General features: G+C 57.0%; 1 protein-coding gene across 19 annotated transcripts in view; it reads right to left on the minus strand.

Annotated features, from left to right (window-relative positions):
- ABR (ABR activator of RhoGEF and GTPase) overlaps positions 1-21,714 on the minus strand; it is a 188,327-nt gene that overhangs the window by 14,376 nt on the left and 152,237 nt on the right. Inside the window, exon 1 of one of the 19 annotated variants that reach the window (XM_055577034.1) lies at positions 8,332-8,788. The exons of 14 other annotated variants lie outside the window; for them this stretch is intronic. In XM_055577034.1, coding sequence (XP_055433009.1) covers positions 8,332-8,493 — 162 coding nt within the window. In that variant the 5' untranslated portion in view covers positions 8,494-8,788. Of the gene's footprint in view, positions 1-644; positions 810-8,331; positions 8,789-10,774; positions 11,983-18,546; positions 19,525-21,714 lie in introns of those variants that run through there. 4 more of the 19 variants (XM_055577018.1, XM_055577016.1, XM_055577019.1 and 1 more) reach the window with 4 other exon arrangements.

Consider the following 21,714-nt stretch of genomic DNA (forward strand, 5'->3'; position numbering starts at 1 on the left):
TCACTCGAAGCCCAGAGTTGTTTTTAGGGCTACTGAAAATTAAGTGCAGTGACCCAGCACAGCCGAAGCTGTCACCCTCACAGGTGAACGGGACACTGAATAGAAAGCAGAGGCGGGACTTTCCCTGGTGATCCAGGGGTTAAGAATCCACCTGCCAATGCAGGGGACACAGGTTCGATCCCTGGTCCGGGAACATTCCACACATGCCATCGGACAACGAAGGCCACGTGCCACAACCACTGAGCCTGCACACCTAGAGCTGTGCTCCACGGCAAGAGAAGCCACCACGAGACGCTGATGCCGCACGATATAGAGTAGCCCCTGCTCACCACACCTAAGAAGGCCCACACGCAGCAACGAAAACCCAGTGTAGTCAAAATGAATAAACAACTTAACACACAGAAGGCAGAGGTGTGTGGCTGTGTCTTGGGGAACGGAGGCTGAGCGCTGGGTCGTGAAGACCAGGCCCTGAGCCAGGTGTGTTGTCCGATGGGCGTACGCTTCCCAGGGCTCCCGGTCAGTGGCCACGGTGGCGGTCCTGGCTGGCCTTCCCCTGCCCTCCCCAAAGTGCATCCACATGCTCTGGGCTGGTCCCCCTGGGACACTGAAGCCAGCCTGTCATTGGGGCAGACCACAGGCGTGAGCAGCATGGGCTGGCAACGGGCGGAACAATGGCGCTGCAAAGAGCCTGCCTCCCTGCCCCCTCACCCCCCGGGAGGGCACTGGAGGCTTCTGTCAACGTGGCCGTCCGAGAGACACTTGCAGAGAGGCAGGGCGGAGCAGGAGAGGGGCGTCGGGCCTGCACCCTGCTGTGTTAGGGGGAGACCAGGGTCAGGCTCAGTAAACTCACCCTGTTTTCCCAGAGGCCAGGCCCCCCACCATAAGGCCAAGCAAGCTGTGTCCCCCCGCCCCCCGGCTCCGCCCTGCAGGGTGAGCTACCGACGGCTTGTGGCACCGGCATGAGGCCACTTGGCCTCTGCTCGCCTCCCCTCCCCCAAGAGCTTTGAAGTTCCCAGAGGCCCACGTATGAAGGGGTCGGCAGCTCTGAATGCGGCTTTTATTGAAGCCAGGTTAGCCCTGTAGCACCCACGGTGACCCGTGTTCCAGGGCTCAGCCTGCCCTGCGCTGCCATTGAGCCCTCAGGCTGAAACTTGGAGTGGGCACATCTCTCCCCGAGCCTTGGGGCCCCGGCCTCCACAGAGCTCCGTGCCCGCCCTCCACTGCCCGCCCTGCCTGCAGACTTCACCCCAGAATGAGGCCTGTAACCAACAGCCAGGAAGCTGCCCCGCCCCAGCTCAGGGACACCAGCTGGGTCACTCTTAGGAAAAGGAACTGGTCAGGGCTAAATCAGGGCTTCCCAGGGGGCACTAGTGGTAAAGAACCCGCCTGCCAATGCAGGAAACATAAAAGAGCCCCATCCCTGGGCTAGGAAGATCCCCTGGAGGAGAGCATGGCAACCTACTCCAGTATTCTTGCCTGGAGAATCCCACGGACAGAGGAGCCTGGGGGGCTACAGTCCAGGGGGGTCACAAGAGTAGGACACGACTGAAGCGACTGAACATGCACACACAGGGCTAAGGCAACACAGAGGCAGCCCCCAGCAGCTCTGTCTCCAAAGGGAAGGGGCCACCTTAGCGGTCAGAGTCCCAAGCGAGAGGCTCCCCGAGGTACATCCGGGGAGTGTCATGCTGCAGCCACAGAGAGGCCAAGGGCTTCTGGGACTGCTGTGGGCTCAGGGACCTGCCTCTGGACTTGGAGCGGTTTGGTAAGAATTATGAAAAGTCCTCCTCTGAAACTGACCTCATCCTCTCTGCCCCTCCAGGAACACTGTCTGGGCACAGAGCCTGCTGGTGGGAACGAGGCACAGCAATCCCCCGGCCTGTGCCCACTCTGAGGGGCCCCTTGGTGGATTCTCCCCAGGTCTTCCCCACTTGCAGGCCCATTTGTAGGCTCAGCTTGCGAGGTGGGGCTCCACACCTCCGGAAGCTCCCCACCCAGAGACACAGCCTTGATCCCGACAGGGCTCTGTGACCAACCAGGACAATGAAGAAACAGCCGAAAACTCAAGTGAGCCCTGGGTTGCACAGGGGCATGAGCGGTGAAAGTACTTCCTGCACTAGGCCACTCATGGGACCTCATCATGTCACTCTCTAAGCCTATCAGCATCTTGGGAATTATCACATCGAGAGATAAGAATGATGTCTGGAACTCAGTACATGCTCAAAACGTGTCTGCATCACTAAAATTGGGCTTAACCTCCCCAGTGGCTTCCCACCACACTTAGATTAAAAGCCCAACTCCTCCAAGGCCACTGCCCATTCTGTCCAAGGTCATTTCCTATGCTCCATGCAGCCTCTCTCTGCCTCCAAACACACCATGGTTGCCCCAGTTCAGGGTTTTCACCTCTGCCTGGAAGGCGCCCTTCCCAGATCTTTCAAGAATCTGTGTCATTTAAGTCTTAGTTCAAAATTATTTTTTCAAGTGAGGCCTCTCCCCTCCGCTTTGTTCTCTGATCTGTTACCCAATTTTATCTCCCTCACAGTACTTGTGCAGCATGAAATGATCTCATCTATTGCCTGACTAATCCTATGGACAGAAAGTTCCATGAGAGCAAGGCCTCTCTGCCCTGGGCCGCCTCTGCAGTGCCCAGCACATGAGGGTGCCCCATCAGTATTCCAAGGCCAAATGAATAAATCGGGGTGTATAGGCTGGAGAAAGCAATGTCCTTCAGCCAGGGGTCCTTCGGGACAGGGGCTGAGAAGCCCCACACTCCTGCTCAGCTCTCTCCTCCTGTGGTCAGTGAATGGCTGGCTGTGGCCCAGGGGTAGCCCTGCGACCTCTTTCACCCAGACTTTCCCAGCCTGTTGAGAGTTTTAAGGCTTAGGCGTAGGAATCTTGAGACGTGGCCAAAATCATCATATGAACTGGATCTAGGAGATCATCCTGTTCAGATCCTTCGTTATACTGAGGCCAGAGAACCAGAGAGGTGAAGAGATTTGCCCAAGGTCACACAGCAAGACAGTAGACTCAGGATTAGAAAAACAAGGCCTCGTGACTCCTAGTGGCCCAATGCCTTTCTTTCTCTGGCCTCCTGGATTGGAGGTGGGGGTGCTCCAAGGAGGGGGCCAGAGCACAGAGGGGACACCTAGGCATTCAAGGGGAAGAGGAGCTGTAGCTGCCATGGGACCCTGGCTCTGGTCACCGTCCAGGAGAGAGGGGGTTCCAGCTTCTGGCTCAGGCATGAGTTCCATGTTCTCTTAGCCAAAGCAGAATCAGGGAAACCACTGTGGGGCTCCCTGGAGAGGGCAATGGCAACCCACTCCAGTGCTCTCGCCTGGAAAATCCCAGGGACAGAGGAGCCTGGCAGGCTACAGTCCATGGGGTTGCAAAGAGCCGGACACGACTGAGCGCTGAGGGAGTAGGGGGCCCTCCCGGCCTCTCTGCAGCAGAGTTCCCCTAGCACTCCACGGTCACTTCCCACCTCTCTATGCCCACCTTTGGGGGTGGGGGGGGCGGGGCAGGGAAAATGGGGCCTTAGTCTAAGGCTCACTAGGATTCAGACCTGACTCTGGCTTTCTCCTGGGGATTGGGCAGGTGGGTTCCAGATATGGGGATGTGTGTTCCTTTGGGTGCTAAGAAGACATCAGAACACAACTCCCAGCGTGATTTGATAGGGAAAAGGAAGCCCAAACAGCACCTGCTGATTAGCTCCCGATAATCTGGGCAGACGGCAAGACCACTCAGCAGAGGACTGGGCCTGGCCAGACTTGTGTGCCCTGACCCGCACCTGGCAACTCCCCCAAATGGACACCTGCAGAAGTTTCTGGGCTCTTCCCAAAATATCTGCTCTCCTGGGGCTTCGCAACCTCTGGCTAGTTCTGCACTACTGGGCTTGGGCAGCACTGGCAGGCTCAGCTCCTGCCAGTGAAGGAGCCTGGCAGGCTACAGTCCATGGGGCTGCCAGTGAAGGAGCCTGGCAGGCTACAGTCCATGGGGCCGAAGCCATTCAAAAGCCAGGGGCATCAAGCCCGGCATGGCTGCCTGGCCAAGCCACCTGCGGACTGTGGAGATGCTGGAGAGGGCTGGCGCCCCTTCTAACCTCCCCAGGAGCCAAGAGACAGCAGCTTGCCAAGTGCACTAAGAGCAGGGGCTCCTCCTCTGTGAAGGGATCTGTGACCTTCTCAGAAACAGCACAGGATAGTGGGAGTCGCTCAGTCGTGTCCGACTCTGTGCGACCCCCTGGACTGTAGCCCACTAGGCTCCTCTGTCCATGGGATTTTCCAGGCAAGAACACTGGAGTGGGCTGCCATTTCCTTCTCCGGGGGTTCTTCCTGACCCAGGGATCAAACCCCGATCTCTTGCACTGCAGGCTGATTCTTCACCATCTGAGCCACCAGGGAAGCCCGAAACAGCACAGAGTTTGTGCATATGTCTGGCTTTGGGCCTAGGCGGGGCTCCATAATTGTCATCAGATTCTCTGAGTGGAGGACTCCTGCTCTGTGGAATCAAACAGGCCTCTCGGGAGCCAGCTTAGGGGAGAAGTGGGAGCAGCAGGGGTCCGGAGACCACCTGTGAGGCCCCAGGAGTAAGATCTTCTCCCTCTGGGGAATATGTGTTAATATAATGGCTGCAGGAGCACAGGAAGATCTCTCTACTCTGCCCTTCAAGCCCCCAAACCAGCCAGGGTGGACACCATCCTGGGCCCACACAGAGGCCCAGACAGGGAGGAAATGGGCTGCCCACGGGGGGTCTCCAGCCCTCAAGAGGAAGTGCTACTGTCCCTTTCCTGCAGCTGAGGGATGACTATAGGGGTGTGAATGGGCGTGTGAATGGTGAAGACAGGATGCAGGTCCCTTACGTCCAGCAGATAAGGTGTGTGGGGTGGGTGCCAGATGGGGGCAAGGGGGCCGGGAGGTGGGCAGCCGGGGCAGGAGAGATATCTTGTTGCCTAAGGTTTTAGGATCTTTTTTGATGCCCACAGCCAGAAGCTGAAGGAAATGATGATGGAGTAAGAGTAAATGAGCCTGAGACATCTCTCTACCCCAACACCCTTGTACTCTCCGTGCCTGGAACAGCCAGTAAATGGCGGACCGAACCTTGGGGACATGCACGTGGCTTGCATACCTGATGCTACCTGTAAGGAAGCTGTCAGGTTAAATGACAGACTCTGGGAGGTGCCAGGAGCTGACCAGTGGATGCCTTCAAGATGATGAAGAAAGGGACCTTCTTGAACCCTAAGGTTCCCCAGACGAGCGGGCCAAACCGCACCCCCTCCATCCTTTCTCGGGTAGCACCTCTGACCCTCCTGAGCAATAGAGGGGAGCAAACCCCATCTTAGAGCAGGTGACCCTATCCCGGAGCTCAGCAGGAAACATCTCGGTTCACCTTGCTGGCCTCTGCCTTCCTGAGAGACGCTCTTCGGAGTGGGTAATTCCCAGACCCCTGAAGCAGAGGTAGGGTCATCAGGAACCATCCTCAGTTCTCCCCCACTCCCCTGGACCCTCCTAGTTCAGCCGAAGCCTCCACCTCCAGCCAGTATTTGGCCTGGTGTGGGTCTCGACATCTCCACTTGGGCTGCAGGGCTACAGCAGGGTTGCGGATTCCTGCCCACCCACACCCCCCACTCCTGAGACAAAAAGCTCTGGCCTGGCCACTGCCTCCGTGGGGATCTACTAGCTTCTCTGGCTCCCACAAGTGACCCCATTAAAACCTGTGGACACTTCTGGGGACAGGATGGGATTCCTCTTTCAGCCCTTCTCCCTCTAAAGTGCAATCTAAGGATCTAGAAAGAAGCAGAATGGGAGGAAGATCAGGCACTGAGCCTGGTCTCCCTGAGCGTGATTTAAAGCCAAGGGGAAAAAAAAAAGGGAAAAGGAAAGTAGAAATGTGAAGTTAAACACAGAGAGCACTGGCAGAACCCACAAACTCAAATGCCACGTGTCTCCTCTGCTAAGCGCTTGCACAACAAGCCAACTGCCAAGTAAGAGGCTAGTGTAAAGCTCCAGCCCCAGGAGCCTTTACCCTCCGGGACAAGCACAACCCCAACCACAGCCCCCACCCAGGACCCAAAGGAGAGTCTGCCAGTGGCTCCTGCCGCCCCTCTTCCAGCAACTGCAGACTCCTGGGGCCAGAGGCTCTACAGGTTGATAACACTGGGCTTTTTCCATTCAAACAGATTCTTCAGCCCCAGCACTGGGTCCCCAGATGAGTCACTTGCACCCCCCTCCAGCCTTCCTGAATCTTTTAGTTAAGAGGCAGCAGGAGGGCCACAGGTGTCTCTGGCATCCACAGCATCACATCCTTGTGGCAAAAAGCTGGATGAGGAGTTAATGAGGAGACCCCCTCCTGCCAGGCTGGGCAGTACCTGGCTCCCTTCCCCCACCCACCTAAGCTGCTGTCTGAGTCCAGCCCCCTCATCTGGCAGTAAGCCTACTGCACTGAAAAAAAAAAAAAAAAAAAAAAAAAAAAAAATAGGTTAATGCAGCTGGGAAAAGAAAGGAGGTGGGCAGCAGGTCTGGTTCCACAAGCCTGCCTGCTCATCTACCAGCCCCAGGCACAGCAGGGTGAATGGATGCCCTCCTGTCACCCACGGTACAGACCCTTGTGTCCGTGATACATACTTTGTCACACAGCAGGGGCTAGGGGACTGAGTCATCTGCCCCACGGAGCATCCCAGAGCCACAGCCACCCTGCAGTTGCACGGACACTGATCAGCTTGGCAGCCCAGTTTGGTTGGCCCGCCACCCTTTGCCCAAGGAGCTATCAGATACCAAAAGAGGCGAAGCTGGCTGAAAAATTCCTCAAGTGACTTTTTCATTTTGTTATTCACTAATGCACAAGGGAAGAACTCAAAGTCTGGAGTTTCTGGGTTGACAAACTGCCCCCTACCTGCCAGCCCTCTCCCCGCCTCCTCCCCGCCCCCCCCCCCCCCCCCCCGCAAAAAAAAAAGGGCAGGTAAACCAGAAAGTCTCTGGCTGGCACTAGGCCAGGAAACTGCAGGATCCCTTTCTTGCCAACCTCTAGGTCTGGAAATGGACAACGAGCTTAGGACTGGTGTCTGCTGGCCTCAGCAGGGGATGAGAAGGGGGTCCAGGCAGGGGATGGCTCCGAGCTGCCGGGCACAGACAGCTGTCTCAGCATAGAGGGGCTCTGGGAGCCGCTGAGGCCAGCAGGGCTCTGCAAGTCTGGTCCCTGGAGAGGCTGAAGGTGACACAGGGGCCAGTTGCGGGCCAGCTCAAGTTGCTGCCCAGCACTCTCCAGGACTGATGTCACCTCTGGGAGGTCACGTATACCCCACTGGCAGGGGATGAAACTAGACAAGGAGCCAACAGGCCCCAAGATCACTTTTTCTTACAGGTGCCAAGAGCCTCTATGCTGCCTGGCAGTGAGAATCTGTGCAGCGGGTCCCTCTTGGAGCTACAGGAGGATGTGCAAATCCCCACCAAGTCACACAGACCAGCCCAAGCCTCCTTTATCACTACCTCGAAGGGCAGGCTCCCTGCGACACTTGCTGAGGTGCCTGATTTGGTCTACAGTTATCAAGCGCTTCACTGTGCTTGGTGCTAGTCTGGCTCTTGCTCAGATGCCCCATGCCAGGGCCCAAAGCCAGCCCCGCGGCAGCCTGCCCAGCTGCAGGACAGTCAGCTTCTATCTCAGATTTTCATCCCCACCCAAGGTCTGGGGCGACAGGCAGGACGGGCAGTCTGCCCTGGCTTGGTCTGAGCTGCCCGCTGGGTCAGGAAACCCCTGGCACACTGATTGAGTTGCCTGGTGCCTGGCTGGCACTGGGCCAGCAGGCCTCTGGATGGTCCCTGAAGAGGCAGCCTAGAGCCCCCAGACCCGGCAGCACCACGACCTCCCCACAACCTCACACAAAGAAACCTCACACTGGCCGGTGGCACTGAGGTGTTTCTGAGGTTGCCTCTCAGCAAAGGTGCGGCCAACCGCATTCTGGACACAGGGGATTGGGTCTGGGCTGGGCGCAGGAGGGGAAACTGAGACTCAGGGGCCCCTCGCCTCTGTCAGTTCGTATTTCTGAGTCCACAGAGACTCAGAAAGGAGCCAGGCAGTCCTCTCCCAAAGGGGACAGGCATTCCCCTTTTCCTAAGACAGGGATGGATGCATAGAAAGTAGGGCTGTGGGTAGCAACGGCATTACTCATATTGAGGCCATTTAGAGCCAACCCACAGCTCACCCCAGTCTCTGTCCTAGGACCCCACGGGCAGGCAGGAGGCGCAATGAGCTCCCAAAAGGGGATGCCCAGGGCCCCAGCACCACCCCCCCGCCAACCTCAGTCCCTCTCTGTCCACCCGCTCCGGCCCCCTCGCGCACCTTTTGGCGGAGGAGCTTGCTGCGCACACGGCCCCAGAGCCGCGCGCCGGTGTTGGGGGGCCGCTTGCTCCCCGGCTCCTCCAGCGGATCCAGGCAGCAGCGCTCCAGGGGCTCGCACACTGCCTTCAGGCTGCAGTCGGGCTGGGGCAGGACGTCGGTCATGCCGGTGGTGGCGGCAGAGCCGGGCCCGATGACGGGCAACCCAGCCTGCGGGGCCAGCTCCGCTCCGAGGACTGGGAGGCACGGGCGGCCGGGGGGTCCGGAGCCGCTGGAGGGCGGGCAGGCGGGCGCAGTTACTCGAGCCGCCGCGCAGGGAAGCGCATGGTGCGGGACGCCCCTTTCCGCTCCCTCTGCGTCCTCCCTCCCCGCAGACGCTTGGTTGGATTGCGGTCCGGCCAGGTCCGGCCAGGCGAGCGGGCTGCCAGCGCGAGCTCTCCGAGCAGGCAGCGCCCGAGGCCGCCGGGGAGCCCCCGCCCCCACCGCCCCCACCGGAGGAAGTGACTCAAAGGAGGCGCGGGAGGCTGCCCCCTCCAAAACACCCAACCTCCCGCTTTTAACTCTTGGCAGGCCGGGCCTCCTCCTCACCCACCCCGAGGCCCTCCCTTCAGCCCCTACTAAATAAAGTTTGACAAGCGGCGAAAGCAGCCAGTCCCTTCTCCACTAGAGCCCGGGTTAACCCCTTCCCCACCAGACGGCGGCGCCCTGCGGCTGAGCTGTTTGAGGAGGCGGCTAGGGGAAGCCAGAGGGGGTCTGCAGCGCCAGGAGCCATCAACAGCTGCCCTTGTCCCGGGGCAAAGAACTGGGACTGCCCTGGAGCTCTGCTTTCCCTCCCCCAACTCTGGTCCCAGACGCCTCCAGCGATGCCAACTCAGGGACGGGGCCAGACCCACATGGACTGGCACTCACAAACCTCCTCCTGTGTAAAGAATAATGAAGACCCCCTAGCTGGGCAGCTTCCTGGGCATTCGCAGCCCCGAAGGAATTGGCTACTACAGGTTTTCTCTGCGGACCTGAGCGAAAAAATCCAAGGATAACACTGGTCACGGATGTCCAGCAAGAGGTGCTTCTTTCACGGTGGTTTTTAACCATGGCTGCTGCCTTCACCAGAAAAGCCACAAAAGGGGCTGTGCTGCGAGGGGTGGAGAAGGCCCACTGACAAAGGGGCAGGGAGCCAGTGTGTGCCGGGTGCCTTGGGACAGCAAAGGAAGAACTTGCTCTTCTCCACCCTCAAGTTGATCAGTGTTCATTTAGCAAAAGGCCTGAACCCCAGATGATTAGGGTCCAAACAAGCCAGAGGCATCGGGACGTCACACCCTCCAGAGGAAGGAAACCAGCGGTGCCAACCATAAGCTGAGTCCCATGCAAAGGACGTTCAAATATCCGCTTAGGTGGAAGCCTCGTGACTTCTGTGACGCTGGTGTTACCGTTTAGAGTTGTGAGGACTGGGACTCAGGGAGGTGCAATTCTTGCTTGAGGTCACTGACACTCAGCTGGCAAGTGACAGGTCTCCTCCAAAGACCCTGGGGCTCCCCACCACTGAAGGGTGGCTGGTTCTCTGGATTCAGGGGATGGGGGGGACAGAGCTGGGGATGGGGGGAAGAGCTGGGTCAGGCCCCCAGGGCAGGTAGGTGGGGGCCCAGAATCAGCCCCTCGGCATCTAGAATACACCAGCTGAATCTCAACCAGCACGCAGGTCTTTGGGTTAACATCGGAGCCCGTGGTGCTTTTGGAAAAAGCAGGGGCTTCATCGCAGAGGTAACCAAGACCTGGTCATGACAAGGCAACCCTTCACTGAGTTTACTAGGCGACAGGTACCACGCTAACCCTCCACGTGCTCTTCACACGCTAACCCTTCACAGCTCCCCTGACCTTAGGAAGTATGTCTTGGCACCCTCATTTTCCATTTGAGGAAACTAAGGGTTCAGAGAAGGTAAGCACTTGCCCAGACCAGGCTGGGCCACGAACAGAGGTCTGGCTAGGCCCTCGCCATCGGGATGATGTTCCAGTGTGCTGGGGGCTGGCCCTGCACTGCCTTGTGCCCTGGTGGTGGAGGCAGGGTCCTGGGACTCTGCTGGGCTCTGGTGGTCCCTGCAGGGTAGCTGGATCAGCCACCAGAGCTCCACTATTCACACCCCTTTCCGCACAGCACAGACAGGGCTGAGCTGCCAAGGCTGCACAGACCCTCTTCCCCTACTTGAGCCCAAGCTGCTCAAGCCGGTGCAGCTCAGTGGGGCCACAGTTTTCCCAGTAACCCCTGAGGGTGAGGGGAAGAAGCCCACTGAGGCAGGGATGTGCCTATGTCTTGATCTGCTCCCCCAGGGAACCTGGGTGCTACCTTGGAAGAGAGTCTTCCTCCAGCCCCATGAGGGGCCAGCAGCTTCCCCTCCTCCCCCACCAGCCGCACAAAACCCACCTCCTCCTAGGCTTCACTCATTTCTGGGGTCTTCACCTCTCCATCCCAGTCATTTCATTCAAGAGGCACTGCCTTAGAGCCTGGCTATGTGCCTGACTCTTGAAATCACAAAGAAGAACCAAAAGCCTGTGCTTGGGACTTCCCTGGCGATGCAGGGTACTTGGGTTCGATCCCTGGTCCGGGAAGATGCTGCAGAGCAGCAGAGCCCCGGTGTGCGGCAACTACTGAAGCCTGAGCGCCTAGAGCCCATGCTCTACAACAAGAGGATCCATCTTTGAGAAGCCTGATCACTGCAACGAAGAGTAGCCCCCGATCGCCACAGAGAAAGCCCAAGTACAGCAACATAGACCCAGCACAGCCAAAAAAAAAAAAAGGCCTGTGCTTGATAAAGTTGACAGCCCAAGAGAGGAGAGGAGGTGAAGGCTTAAACACCTCCAAATGGGAGACAGAGAGGCGTTCATACATTTAGCATTTATCAGCTGGGCAACTACCACGTGCCATACCCAGATGGACAAAGCAGTCTTTCTGCCCTCAAAAACCCCGTCTTGGGCCACAAGGAAAGTATAGATCAAGTGCCATGGAAGTTGAGAGAAAGGAGAGAAAAATTCTAGCCAGAGGGCATCAGGGAAGGCTTCCTGGAGGAGGAGGGGTTGGCCTGGGCCAGAAGAAAAAAAAGGTCACCCTCCCCAGCTTTGTTCTGCATCCCTCAGCTGGTTGTGTAACTGGCTGGTAAGGTGCCATTATAATTGCTGACCATGCTCACCTGCTGCAGACACGTGGACGGTGCTGGGCACTGCCAGCTGTTAACTTCAGAACTGGCCCCTCGCTGGCTTTCTAAGGTTCTCTGCCCTCTATCTGGGTCACATGCCACAGGGTGCAGGTAGGGGATGCTGTGCAAGGTGCGTCCCCCAGCAGGTGTGTGGGAGAAGGGGGACGGTGCAGATCCTGTCCCCAAAGCCTTATACTCGTCTGTCTCAGGAACTCCAGGCTCAACACTTGTCTGGGTAAAGCGAGCTCTGATTGGATGAAAGATGGCCAACTGGTCTCCATGGTGACATAAGCGCCTTAGCAGATGGGTAGCTGTTGGGAGGCTCTTCCCTTGAGATGCTCATCTTTCCTTCCTCCCCGTGGGCTGGGGGTTCTCCTCCAGGGACAGCACAGATTTGCCTTCTCTTCCCCAAGCTTGACTCACTCCTTCCTGGAAGCAATGGTCGAGGAGCAGGCTGTGGGGTGGGGGGCTGTGCAAGACAAATGTTCCTGAGAAGTTCCTCAAAAGCGGTCGTCTGAGTTCTGGTCCCTCCAGCGCACCACAGACCCTTCCTCAGCTTCGCTGGGTGGGCTGGGCTCAGGGTGTCCCGGCCACCCAGGAAGTGACAGCAACCCCTCCCCCTCTGTCCATCCCACCACACCTGGCAGAACCGGCCTCTGAGGACGAGCAAGGGCCCCCTGTCTGGATAAACAGAGCCTGGGTGGGAAGGCCCACACGAACAGATGTCACTGCCTTTGGAATTAAAAACATTCCTAGTAGACCATCCCATCCTTCCTCACCCCCTTCCCCAGGCTCTCCGCCAGAGCAATGAGAGGGGCCGTCCTCAGGGAGGTGCGGGCAGGACCCCGGGTTACCCCGAGGGAGGGGGAGACACCTGGGGTGGCTGGGACCGGCCACCCAGCACAGCGGTGATAGAGGCAAAAATCGGGCTGAAGTGATCAGCAGCGGCATCGCTGAAGAAAAAAAGGTCAACGGGGAATAGCAGCAGCTGAGCTGTGTGGGCAGGTGAGGCAGGGACTGCCACCAGGCTGCCTTGCTGACAGAGGGGGGCAGGGATGGCTCCAGGCACGTCCTCCAGCCCGTGAACACGAAGAGGAAAGTTCTTTCTCAGAACCTTGCGGAGCTGCTGCGGCTTCTCTGGACTGACCTCCTTTTCCCCACTGGAATGGCCTTCATTTTCCCCTCGTTGCAGGCTGGAACCCTGACTCCCCATCCCTGTCCTCCAGCCGAATGACTCGAGGGCAGGAAAGGGGGTTCCTGAGCGGCCAGCTAGACCAAGTCCACGGGCACTCAAGCGAGGACAGCCTGGGAGTGGGGGCAGGAGAGAGGCCCCAGGGGCGACCTGGAGAGGCCAGGTGCTGGCGCTGGAGCCTGAGAGGAGCCGGGGCTGGCACTGAGGTTAAGGACCGGGAGAGAAGTCCAGCCAGAGAGAGAACCAGCAGGGCACGCAGCACCCAGGAGCCCACACAGAGGGCGTGTGAGTTGGCAAGGAGGGCGGCACACCACAGGAGAACTAGGAGAAAGGGAGGCAGAGAGTGCCCTTAAGATGAACAGCTCGGGGGTCCCTGCATTGCTCATGGGTGTTCTCACCCTGCTCTGCACCCATCCTGACCCAGACTGTAGACTGGAAGGGCAGAGATCACCAGAGAAGGAGAAAGGGAGACACCTTTACGTTTTTCCATCCTTTCCAAGCATCTTCTATGTTCCAGGCCTGCATTAGGACTGGAGATGGGAACACTTTGCTCAAAGTCTCCAAGTAGCCAGTGGCAGAGCTGAGCCTAGAAGCTACATTTTCACTCATTTACCCAGTCACCCATCACTGAATAGACACCCACCACATGCCAGGTGGGGAGGACTCAGGACGCAGCTCACTCGGAGCTCCAAACCAAGCCCTGGCTGCCCCACCACTGACCTGCCCTCGCAAGAGATAAGTGTCAGCAACGGAGGACTCTCCCAGGCATCCAGGCCAGGACTTCCGAGCCTGAGTCCTGCCTGCTAACAGTGTGCATAGGGTTGCAGGTCTCTGAGCTCTGGCACCTCGACTCTGCAGATAACTGGCTACTGGTGGCTTTAGATGGCCACCCAGGGCAGGGGTGGGGAGCAGCTTCTGACCCGAGGTTTAAGGTGTTGAGTCAGGGGGCCACCAGGATTCGAAGGCCATTGCTCCGCAGCCTAACCTCAAGGTGTACTTCCTGTCTCCCAAGGCCCAGCCGAGTCACAAGTCAGTGCAAATCAAGCGCAGCTCCCCATGCACTCTGCCCGGCCACCCCAGGCCGGTGTGTCTCTGGAGTGTCTGGGGGCTCCAGGAGAGGATGAGAGAGCCACAGAGTTTGTCCACTGCCAGGCTGTCCTGATGGTGCGTCCCTGGCAACCCCGAGTGATTCTCACAGCACATTTGGTCACGGAAAAGGATGGAAAATCCACTTGAGCCTTTGGGAACATCCTGCTTACCTCAAACAAAACCCACCCAGGACAGAGTGGGCAGAGCACGCCCACCACACATCCATTCGATCCATTCCTTACCGCACAAGTCATGATGTAATTCATGGCCAGACTGACACCCAGACCCCCTTGGCCACCTGTTTGCTCCTGCTCCCAGGAAGGAAGCGCCTGACCAGGGGGGGGGCTCCCACACAGCAGCGGGTGGGCAGAGCACTCCATGGGGCCCCCCAGGCCGTGTACTGAAAACATAAGAGCCTCAGGCAGGAGGGTTTGAAAGGAGCTCAGGGTCCCTTGAGCCTCCATGCTTTTTTCTCTTTCCCTATTATTAAACAACTCTTTTTTTCCCACCCAACACTGAGCTCCAAACAAGCAGAAGACAGTTCTTGGGAGCCAGGGAACCAGGGTGTGAATCCTGCCCAGTCACTGTGGCAGCCACTCCCTCTCTCTGGACGAAGCTTTCACACCTGTCAAACAGGAGTCCGGACTGGACAAGTGGGCAGTGATGAATTTTTTTTAAAGCAGAGGACACACCCTGCTTTCTTTTCTTATGCCTGCCCCCATCAATTAAGGGCAGAAGCAGGGAGCCCCTGGCTGAAATGGGAATACAGGACTTGCCACTCCCACCGCCTTTGTCCACCACTCCCTGCCTTGGGGGCACTTCAGGTCACCTCAGTAGCCCCCAGGCCTGCAGACCTTGAAGCCTCTGGTCCTTCTTTAAGCGGATGGACCGTTCCCATGAGAACTACTATTCCTCTACCACAGCCACTGCCCCTCGGTCCCCTCCACGGTGGGTAGATTAGGGGCTTTTTAAGGAAACTTCTGGGTCAGACTACTGGATCTGAAACTTACGTCTTAGCTCTACTTTTCTCTCTGCTGTGACAAAGCTCTGGGTCTCTGCTTTGCTGGTGTGGGTTCCCTTTGGCGGCCTTACAATAGGGTTAACACTTATCTCATGGAGTCAGTCTAGCTGGTGTTTTCTGGGTCACCTCTGCCCAGAAGCCAGCACAGCTCAGCTCTTGCCTCTAAGGGTGTGACAGGCTATGCCCAGCTTCCCCTGTGTCAGCCCACACGGAATGGGCTGTGCCTGGGGGTCAGACCCTCACAGAGAGCTACCACACAGCTCCTGCCACTGCCAGGCTGGGCTGAATGAGGGGTGGAGGTAGGCTCTGCTGCACCTGTGGTGAGGGGGGCCAGCAGAGACCACCTAAGGTGCCCCTGATCTGCATTCATGTCCAGCCTCAGCCCTCACCTGGGGAGTCCTTGGCAATTCCCCCACTAAATCCTCTTCTCAAAGGTTTTGAATCAAATCAAAAGCAGGACCATCCTAGGAGGATGGAGTCACAGCTTCCGCCTGCAGGGAGGTTAGTGGTTCCTGGAGCACGCAGTAAGCCAGGTGCTGCCACCGCAAGGACTCACCCAGGCCTCACACGGGTCCAAGAGGAAGCACTCGGAGAGGCCACTTTGCTATTAGGTGGTGGAGGGCGATAAACCCTGAGTCTTTCACCTCTGAGTCTAGGGGACAACAACCTCCCTTGGTTTGTTAAGACTCGGGACTGTTTGTTCTCAGGGCCTGCCGGAATCAGTTCCCAAGTCCTCTCTGGATCAGTTTCTCTGCTGTCTCTCACCCCTGCCAGGCGGGCGGGAGAGTGGGCACCACGTCCGCCTGCCAAGGGGGCATTCCCATGCGGGGCAGGAGGGAGAGAGGAGACCTGAGCCTCCATCTGCTTCCTGCCCAATGTTTCCTGTCTCCAGAACCCACTTGGCAGAGCCCATGCTCCCCAGATCAGGAACACCCGGGAGACGAAGGCGGCTGAGCAGGGGCTGGAAGAGAGGTTGTCTACAAGTTCAGGGAGGCCTGTGGACAGCAGGACAGGCCCTCTCAGGGGATCCTGGCCCTGGCTCTCCCCAACCCCACTGCCTGCTCCAAGTACAACTGAGCCGTCCAGACCTGCTGTGAAGATGGCAGGTGAGGCACTGAACAGAGAATGGATCCGAAACAGCTCTAATCACCTGGGCCCTGGGAGGAGGAGGGGAGGGTGTTGGAAGCAGGGAGGGGAACAGTCCTGGTGCCTCCAGGCTGGCACAGGGTGATGATGGCAGCCAAGGGAGGGGGCCCCCCGGGGACCTGCTGAGAGCAGCTGGCAGCAGGGATCTAAAGCACGGACTCCAGATGCAGACAGTTCCCAGGACCCGCACACCCAGCCCAGGCTGGGGGCAGGGACGGGCCCATCTCCCAGTGGAGAGCCTGGAAAGCCGCACCCGGCACGACCACTGTGGTGTCCCAGGACAGGGAGCTGCCTAGGGCTGCGAGGTGCCAGGCTGGACGTTTGGGGCTGGGATGAGAGCTCTGACTGCCCCTGCAGGCAAGGTTTTCTCGCAGCTGCCCCCCATCCTAGCCAAGACCAGCCACTCTCAGGGGACAGGGCGCAACTGTGGTAGGTGTGCCCTGAAGGATGCCTGGGAGAAGGTGCCAAGGACCCACCGTAATGCCCCTCTGGTCATTCCACCCAGGGAGGGACCCAGGCATCTTGTGGTACCAGTTCTGAGGAACCAGAGCAGAAGGGGCTCCAGGTCAACCCAGCTAGCACCCCAGAGCCCAGCTCCCCGGGCAATACAGCTGGCACGCTAGACCCTTGGGCAGAGTCAAATGGGGACAACAGATCCCTGGGGGACCAGAGGGAGGGAACCGGGCTGGAGTAGCCCTGTATTGCCGCCCCAGCAGGCTCCTGACCCATGCCCACTCCCAACTCCCGCATGCCCTGCAGAGCAATTGAAACCAGACGCAGCTCCCTCCAACAATGACCCCTTTTTCCCAGCTCATCACTCGCTCTGGGCCTGACCACACCAAGCCGAGGTGAGCACAGCTCCAAGGGGACAAGCCTGGAACTAATTAGCTTGGGGTGGGGGCACAGGAGGGAAACTTCAGGCTGGCAGGCAGTGAGGACCCCACCTTGACCTCCCACCCCCTCGGAGGTTGGTTCATCAAAGCCCGTCTGGATCCACCAGCCTAAGAAAACAGACGTGGCCTCGGCCAGCCTAAGGCCCAAACACAGGGGCACTCGCAGGTGACAGCCTTTGGAGGCAGGAATGCTTTGACAAGCTACATGCAGAATCCCCAGAGGAAGGTGGAGGACAGTGGACCTGGTCCTGCTTGGCTCAGGCAAAAGGCTGACGTCACTCGACAGACTCTGTGCCAGGCCCTGCAAAGGGCCTCATGCACTTTCCCATTCAGTTCTCTTGACAGCCCATTTTACAGGTGAGGAAACTGAGGCTCAGTGAGGTCAAGTAACGAGTTCTCCCAACTAATGAATGGAGAAAGCCAGACTGAAGCCCCTCCAACGCTGACTGAATGATCCCAGTTCTCTTCTGCTCTCTTCACTATGTGGGGAGGTCCCATTCATTCTTTGCATCTATCGCACAGTACCTGCCACTTAGAGGGAGCTCAACAAGCAGAAACGCAGGGATAAACCAGCGAAAGCGTGGATGTGCACTGACCAGCTCTTTCAGGGACATTCCATCCTTTGAGCCTCATGTCAAGCCTGTGACAGAGGCAGCGTGGGGGTAATTGTCCCCATTTAACAGATGAAGAAACTGTGGCCCCCAGAGGTCAAGGGACCTGGATGCTTTCTCCGACTCTCAGTCCAGGGTTCTTCCTACACTGTCAGGGTAAACCGCACTCCACACTCAATCTTTCTAAACCAGTGACCAAAGGGAGGGCAGCCAAGGAAGGAAAGGAGACCCAAGGAGACGGGGCCTAGCCAGGGTGGGGGTGGGGTGGGGGGAGAGAAAGCGGTGGGGCAGCTCTTTTCTTTAACTAGAAGGGGTTAATGGTGAGCGATATAAGCTTTTATATATAGAATGGATACATAAGAAGGTCCTACTGTGTAGCACAGAGAACCACGTTCAATACCCTATGATAAACCATCATGGAACTACGCCACACAGGAGAAATTAACACAACAGTGTAAATCAACTATACTTCAACTTAAGAAATGATGCTTTTTCAAAAAAAGAAGCTAATGGTGACCAGTTGTGTCCTGGGGGTGTGGAGGCCTGCTCTCCTATTATATCCGGAGAGAGATGAGCAACTATGGGTGGAGGAGGGACATGGTGACCCTGGGCCTGGAGGGAAGGAGCTGAGAAACTCCATCCTCAGAAACTATGCTCTTTCCTTACTTAAATGTAAGAGAGTCGGGGACTTCCCTGGTGGTCCAGTGGTTAAGAATCTGCCCTGCAATGCAAGGGACGCAGGTTTGATCCTTGGTTGGGGAACTAAGATCCCACATGCCACGGGGCTTGTGCCCTAACTATGGAGCCTGAGAGTGGCAACGAAAGATCCCACATAACGCAGTGAAGACCTTACGTGGCGCAACTGAGACCCGATGCAACCAAATTAATTTTTAAAAAAGTAAAGTCTAAGGTGGCAACAGCCCAAACGTCCATCGATGGATGAAGGGATAAGCAAAATGCAGTTTACACATACAGCGTTGTTCAGCCTTAAAAAGGAAGGAAAGTCTGTTGTTCTATCAAACTACGTAGACCAAACTTAAAGACACTGGGCTGTATGAAGTAAGCCAGTCACACAAGGGTAAGCGCTGCAGGATTCCATTTACATGAGATACCTGGAATAGTCAAATTCCAAGAAGATAGAATGCTGGTTGCCAGGGGCTGGGGAGGAGGAATGGAAAGTTTCTGTGCAATGGGTATGGAGCTTCCTTTTGGGAAGATGAGAAAATTCTAGAAATGGATGGTGATGCCGCCTACACAACGATGTGAATGGACTTAACGTCTCTCAAGTGTACACCTAAAAATTATTACAATGGAAAATTTCACAGTATATATATATTTTATCACTGTTGAACCAAAAAGTAAGTGGGTTATATTGTCAGATGAGCCAATCTGGGCTCTAAGAATACTCTTAGTTCTGAAGGCAGGGGACTGGCCTTCATGACCTACTCCCTGAGTGTCACTTCTAATAACTAACCCCTCACAAGCTTCCAAGTAGCCAGGTCAAGAATGTCAAAGAAATTACTCTCCTTTCCCGCTTCAGACACAGGCTTGAAGCTCCAGGTGGGAGGAAGACGAGAGGGCGGAGGCTCTCATCAGGCCTGAATGTTGCAATCAGGGCTGGGGGAGTCGGGGAGGTGGTGGGGAGGCAGGGAGTTATCCCTCCAGGCATCAGGACGGCTGGGGCTTCCTTCTGGGCCTGGAGCCCTGCCCCTGCCTCACGCTGGGGTCTTGAGTTCTCCTATGTCCGGGAAGGGCGGCCCGAGTCAGCTCACAGGAGTGTAGCTGCCTCCCACCAGGGAGAGTAGAACTGAAGGTTGGGGGCCCGTCCCCAGGCTTCTGGCTGAACTGGGAATGGGGGAGCAGAGGCATGAAGGGGCTCCTTGGTCTCGGACCCCTCTCCGGTCTGAAGTCAGTGGCAGGAACTGAGCTGTGAGATCCTTCGGGAGAACTCTCCCCTCTGGCCCGGCCGGTCAACCAGGGCTGGATCCTGGGAATAAGCTAACGGGCCAGCGAGCAGGTCCCAGTTGAGACAGCACATCTGGAGCCCGGAGCGGCAGGGCTGGAAATAGACGGGGATAAACACACAGGAGTCTCCTGGGGCCGGGGAGCCAAGGCGGAGGAAGGGGGGCCTCCTGGCTGAGGGGTTCCTGGGCTGGGTGGGGGCGGGGCAGCAAGGAGGAGGTCTGGGGAAGGAAGGGGGTGCCCAGAGACGCTCCAGGCGGGGGGATCTTCTACCAAAGTTGCAGCGACAAAGGGCAGACCCCTGAGTCATGGGCTGACATCCCAGCCTGCCACTGCCCCATCCAGGAGAGTTTTCATTTCCCTCATTTGGCCAGCAGCCGACCAAGCAAGACCGAACTGGGACCAGGATCCCAAATCTGGGGCCCCTGCTCAACCACTAACGAGCTGTGTGACTGCGGCTATGTCCCTCACCCTCTCTGGTCTCAGTTTCTTGCTCCCCACAAATCAGAATTGAAAAAACACTCTCCAGGATTCCTGCTGACATAAATGCTATGAATCCCTCCCCTTTTATTCATTCCTTCAACCTCCCTCTTACTGGCACTGCTCACCGTAACTTCAGCGCAGGGCAGGCGGGCTCCTTAATTTCCTGGGACACTCCCTGTGCATTCCTGCCTCCCTGCTCTGGGCCACGTGGGCCCTTCCCCCAGAATCCCCACTCCTTTCTGCTGATCCAGAGCCTGCCCACCTTGTTAGAATAACAGAGCCTTAAAATGGCAATTAATGGGCTGGCCATTATGTAAAATGATTTTTATAAAGTACTTTTGACAATGTAACCCCAAAACAAGGCAATTATAAAGACTACCTTCAGCCCTAGAAAAAAGGAGGTTTATGATAATGTTATGTGAAAATAGAAAAAACAAGATAAAATATGCACTTATCATTAAAACCACATAAAAATCTACATCCCAAGGAAGGGAAAAGGCACAAAATAAAATGGCTGGTTCAGAGGAGTGGGAGTCAGGACGGTTTGTGATTGTGTTTCAAGCCTCATTATTATTATTGCAATTTTCCTTTTAATATAAACACAGCTTTGGGAATTAAAAAAACCCAGCTCTCAAACCTCTCCCACTCCACCTCCTCCTGGAAGCCTCCCTAACTCCTGCCCACCAGGATCTCTCCTCGTTTGAATTCCTGGGGCATAAGTTTGTGTCTTATTATGCAGGGAACAGTGGGGGAATGGAGAGCCCTGGGGAGGGCCAGGCAGGGGCCCTGCAGAGTTCCAACTCTCCTACTTAGCTGCCTGGCCTTCGGCAGGTTCCTTAACACTTTTCTGCCTCAGCTTTCTCAACTTTAAAATTGTGAAGGGAACTTCCCTGGTGGTCCAGTGGATAAGACTTGAAGCTCCCAATGCCGGGGACACAGGTTCAACCCCTGGTCGGGGAACTTAGATCCCACAGGCTACAAGCAGACAAGCCACAGACTGCAACAAAGACCCGGTGCAGCCAAAAAGGAAAACCAAGAAAATTAAACTGTTATTACTTTCCTACCCTGTAGGAGACTATGAAGGTCCCCTGGGGTAACCGCTGTATTAGCCCACTGTGGGGGTCAGAGAAAGCTCTCTGATGGGAGGGCTCTTATTCCCAAGCCCCTCCCATCATCATCATCACCCTCTCCATCATCGTCTCTGGCGTCTTGCTTCATGGCCGAGTGGCATGGCATATAGGGATACACTTGTCTTTCCAATCTGGCAGTAGATTCCTTGAGGCTGGGCGCCCACACCTCAGAGCAGCCAGTCAGTGCCAGGCACGCAGCAGAAGCAGAGGAAGTCCCCCTCCTCTGCTCTTTTCCGTGAACACTCATTCTGCTTCCTTCCAGGTACACCAGGCAGCAATAAATGTCCCTTGCTGGGAGGTAAGAGGACTCCAGACTAAGGAAGCCCTTTGCTCACCATGTGCCATAGAGCAGGCTTCCCAGGTGGCGCAGTGGTAAAGAACCCACTTGCCACTGCAGGAGACACAAGAGACATGAGTTCGATCCTTGGGTCGGGATGATCCCCTGGAGAAGGAAATGGCAACCCACTCCAGTATTCTTGCCTGGACAATCCCACGGACAGAGGAGCCTGGCGGGCTACAGTCCAGGCGGGTCACAAAGAGTCGGACACGACTGAGTGACTGAGCACACACACAGGCCACAGAGCAGGATGTGGGGAGGGGAAGTCGCCCCGGCTCCTCCCCCAGGCCACGAGCCACGCAGTGCCCTTCACCCAGGCTGGGGGGCTCCCTGAAGG

Source organism: Bubalus kerabau, chromosome 4, assembly GCF_029407905.1.
Source record: "Bubalus kerabau isolate K-KA32 ecotype Philippines breed swamp buffalo chromosome 4, PCC_UOA_SB_1v2, whole genome shotgun sequence".
Lineage (NCBI taxonomy): Eukaryota > Metazoa > Chordata > Mammalia > Artiodactyla > Bovidae > Bubalus > Bubalus kerabau.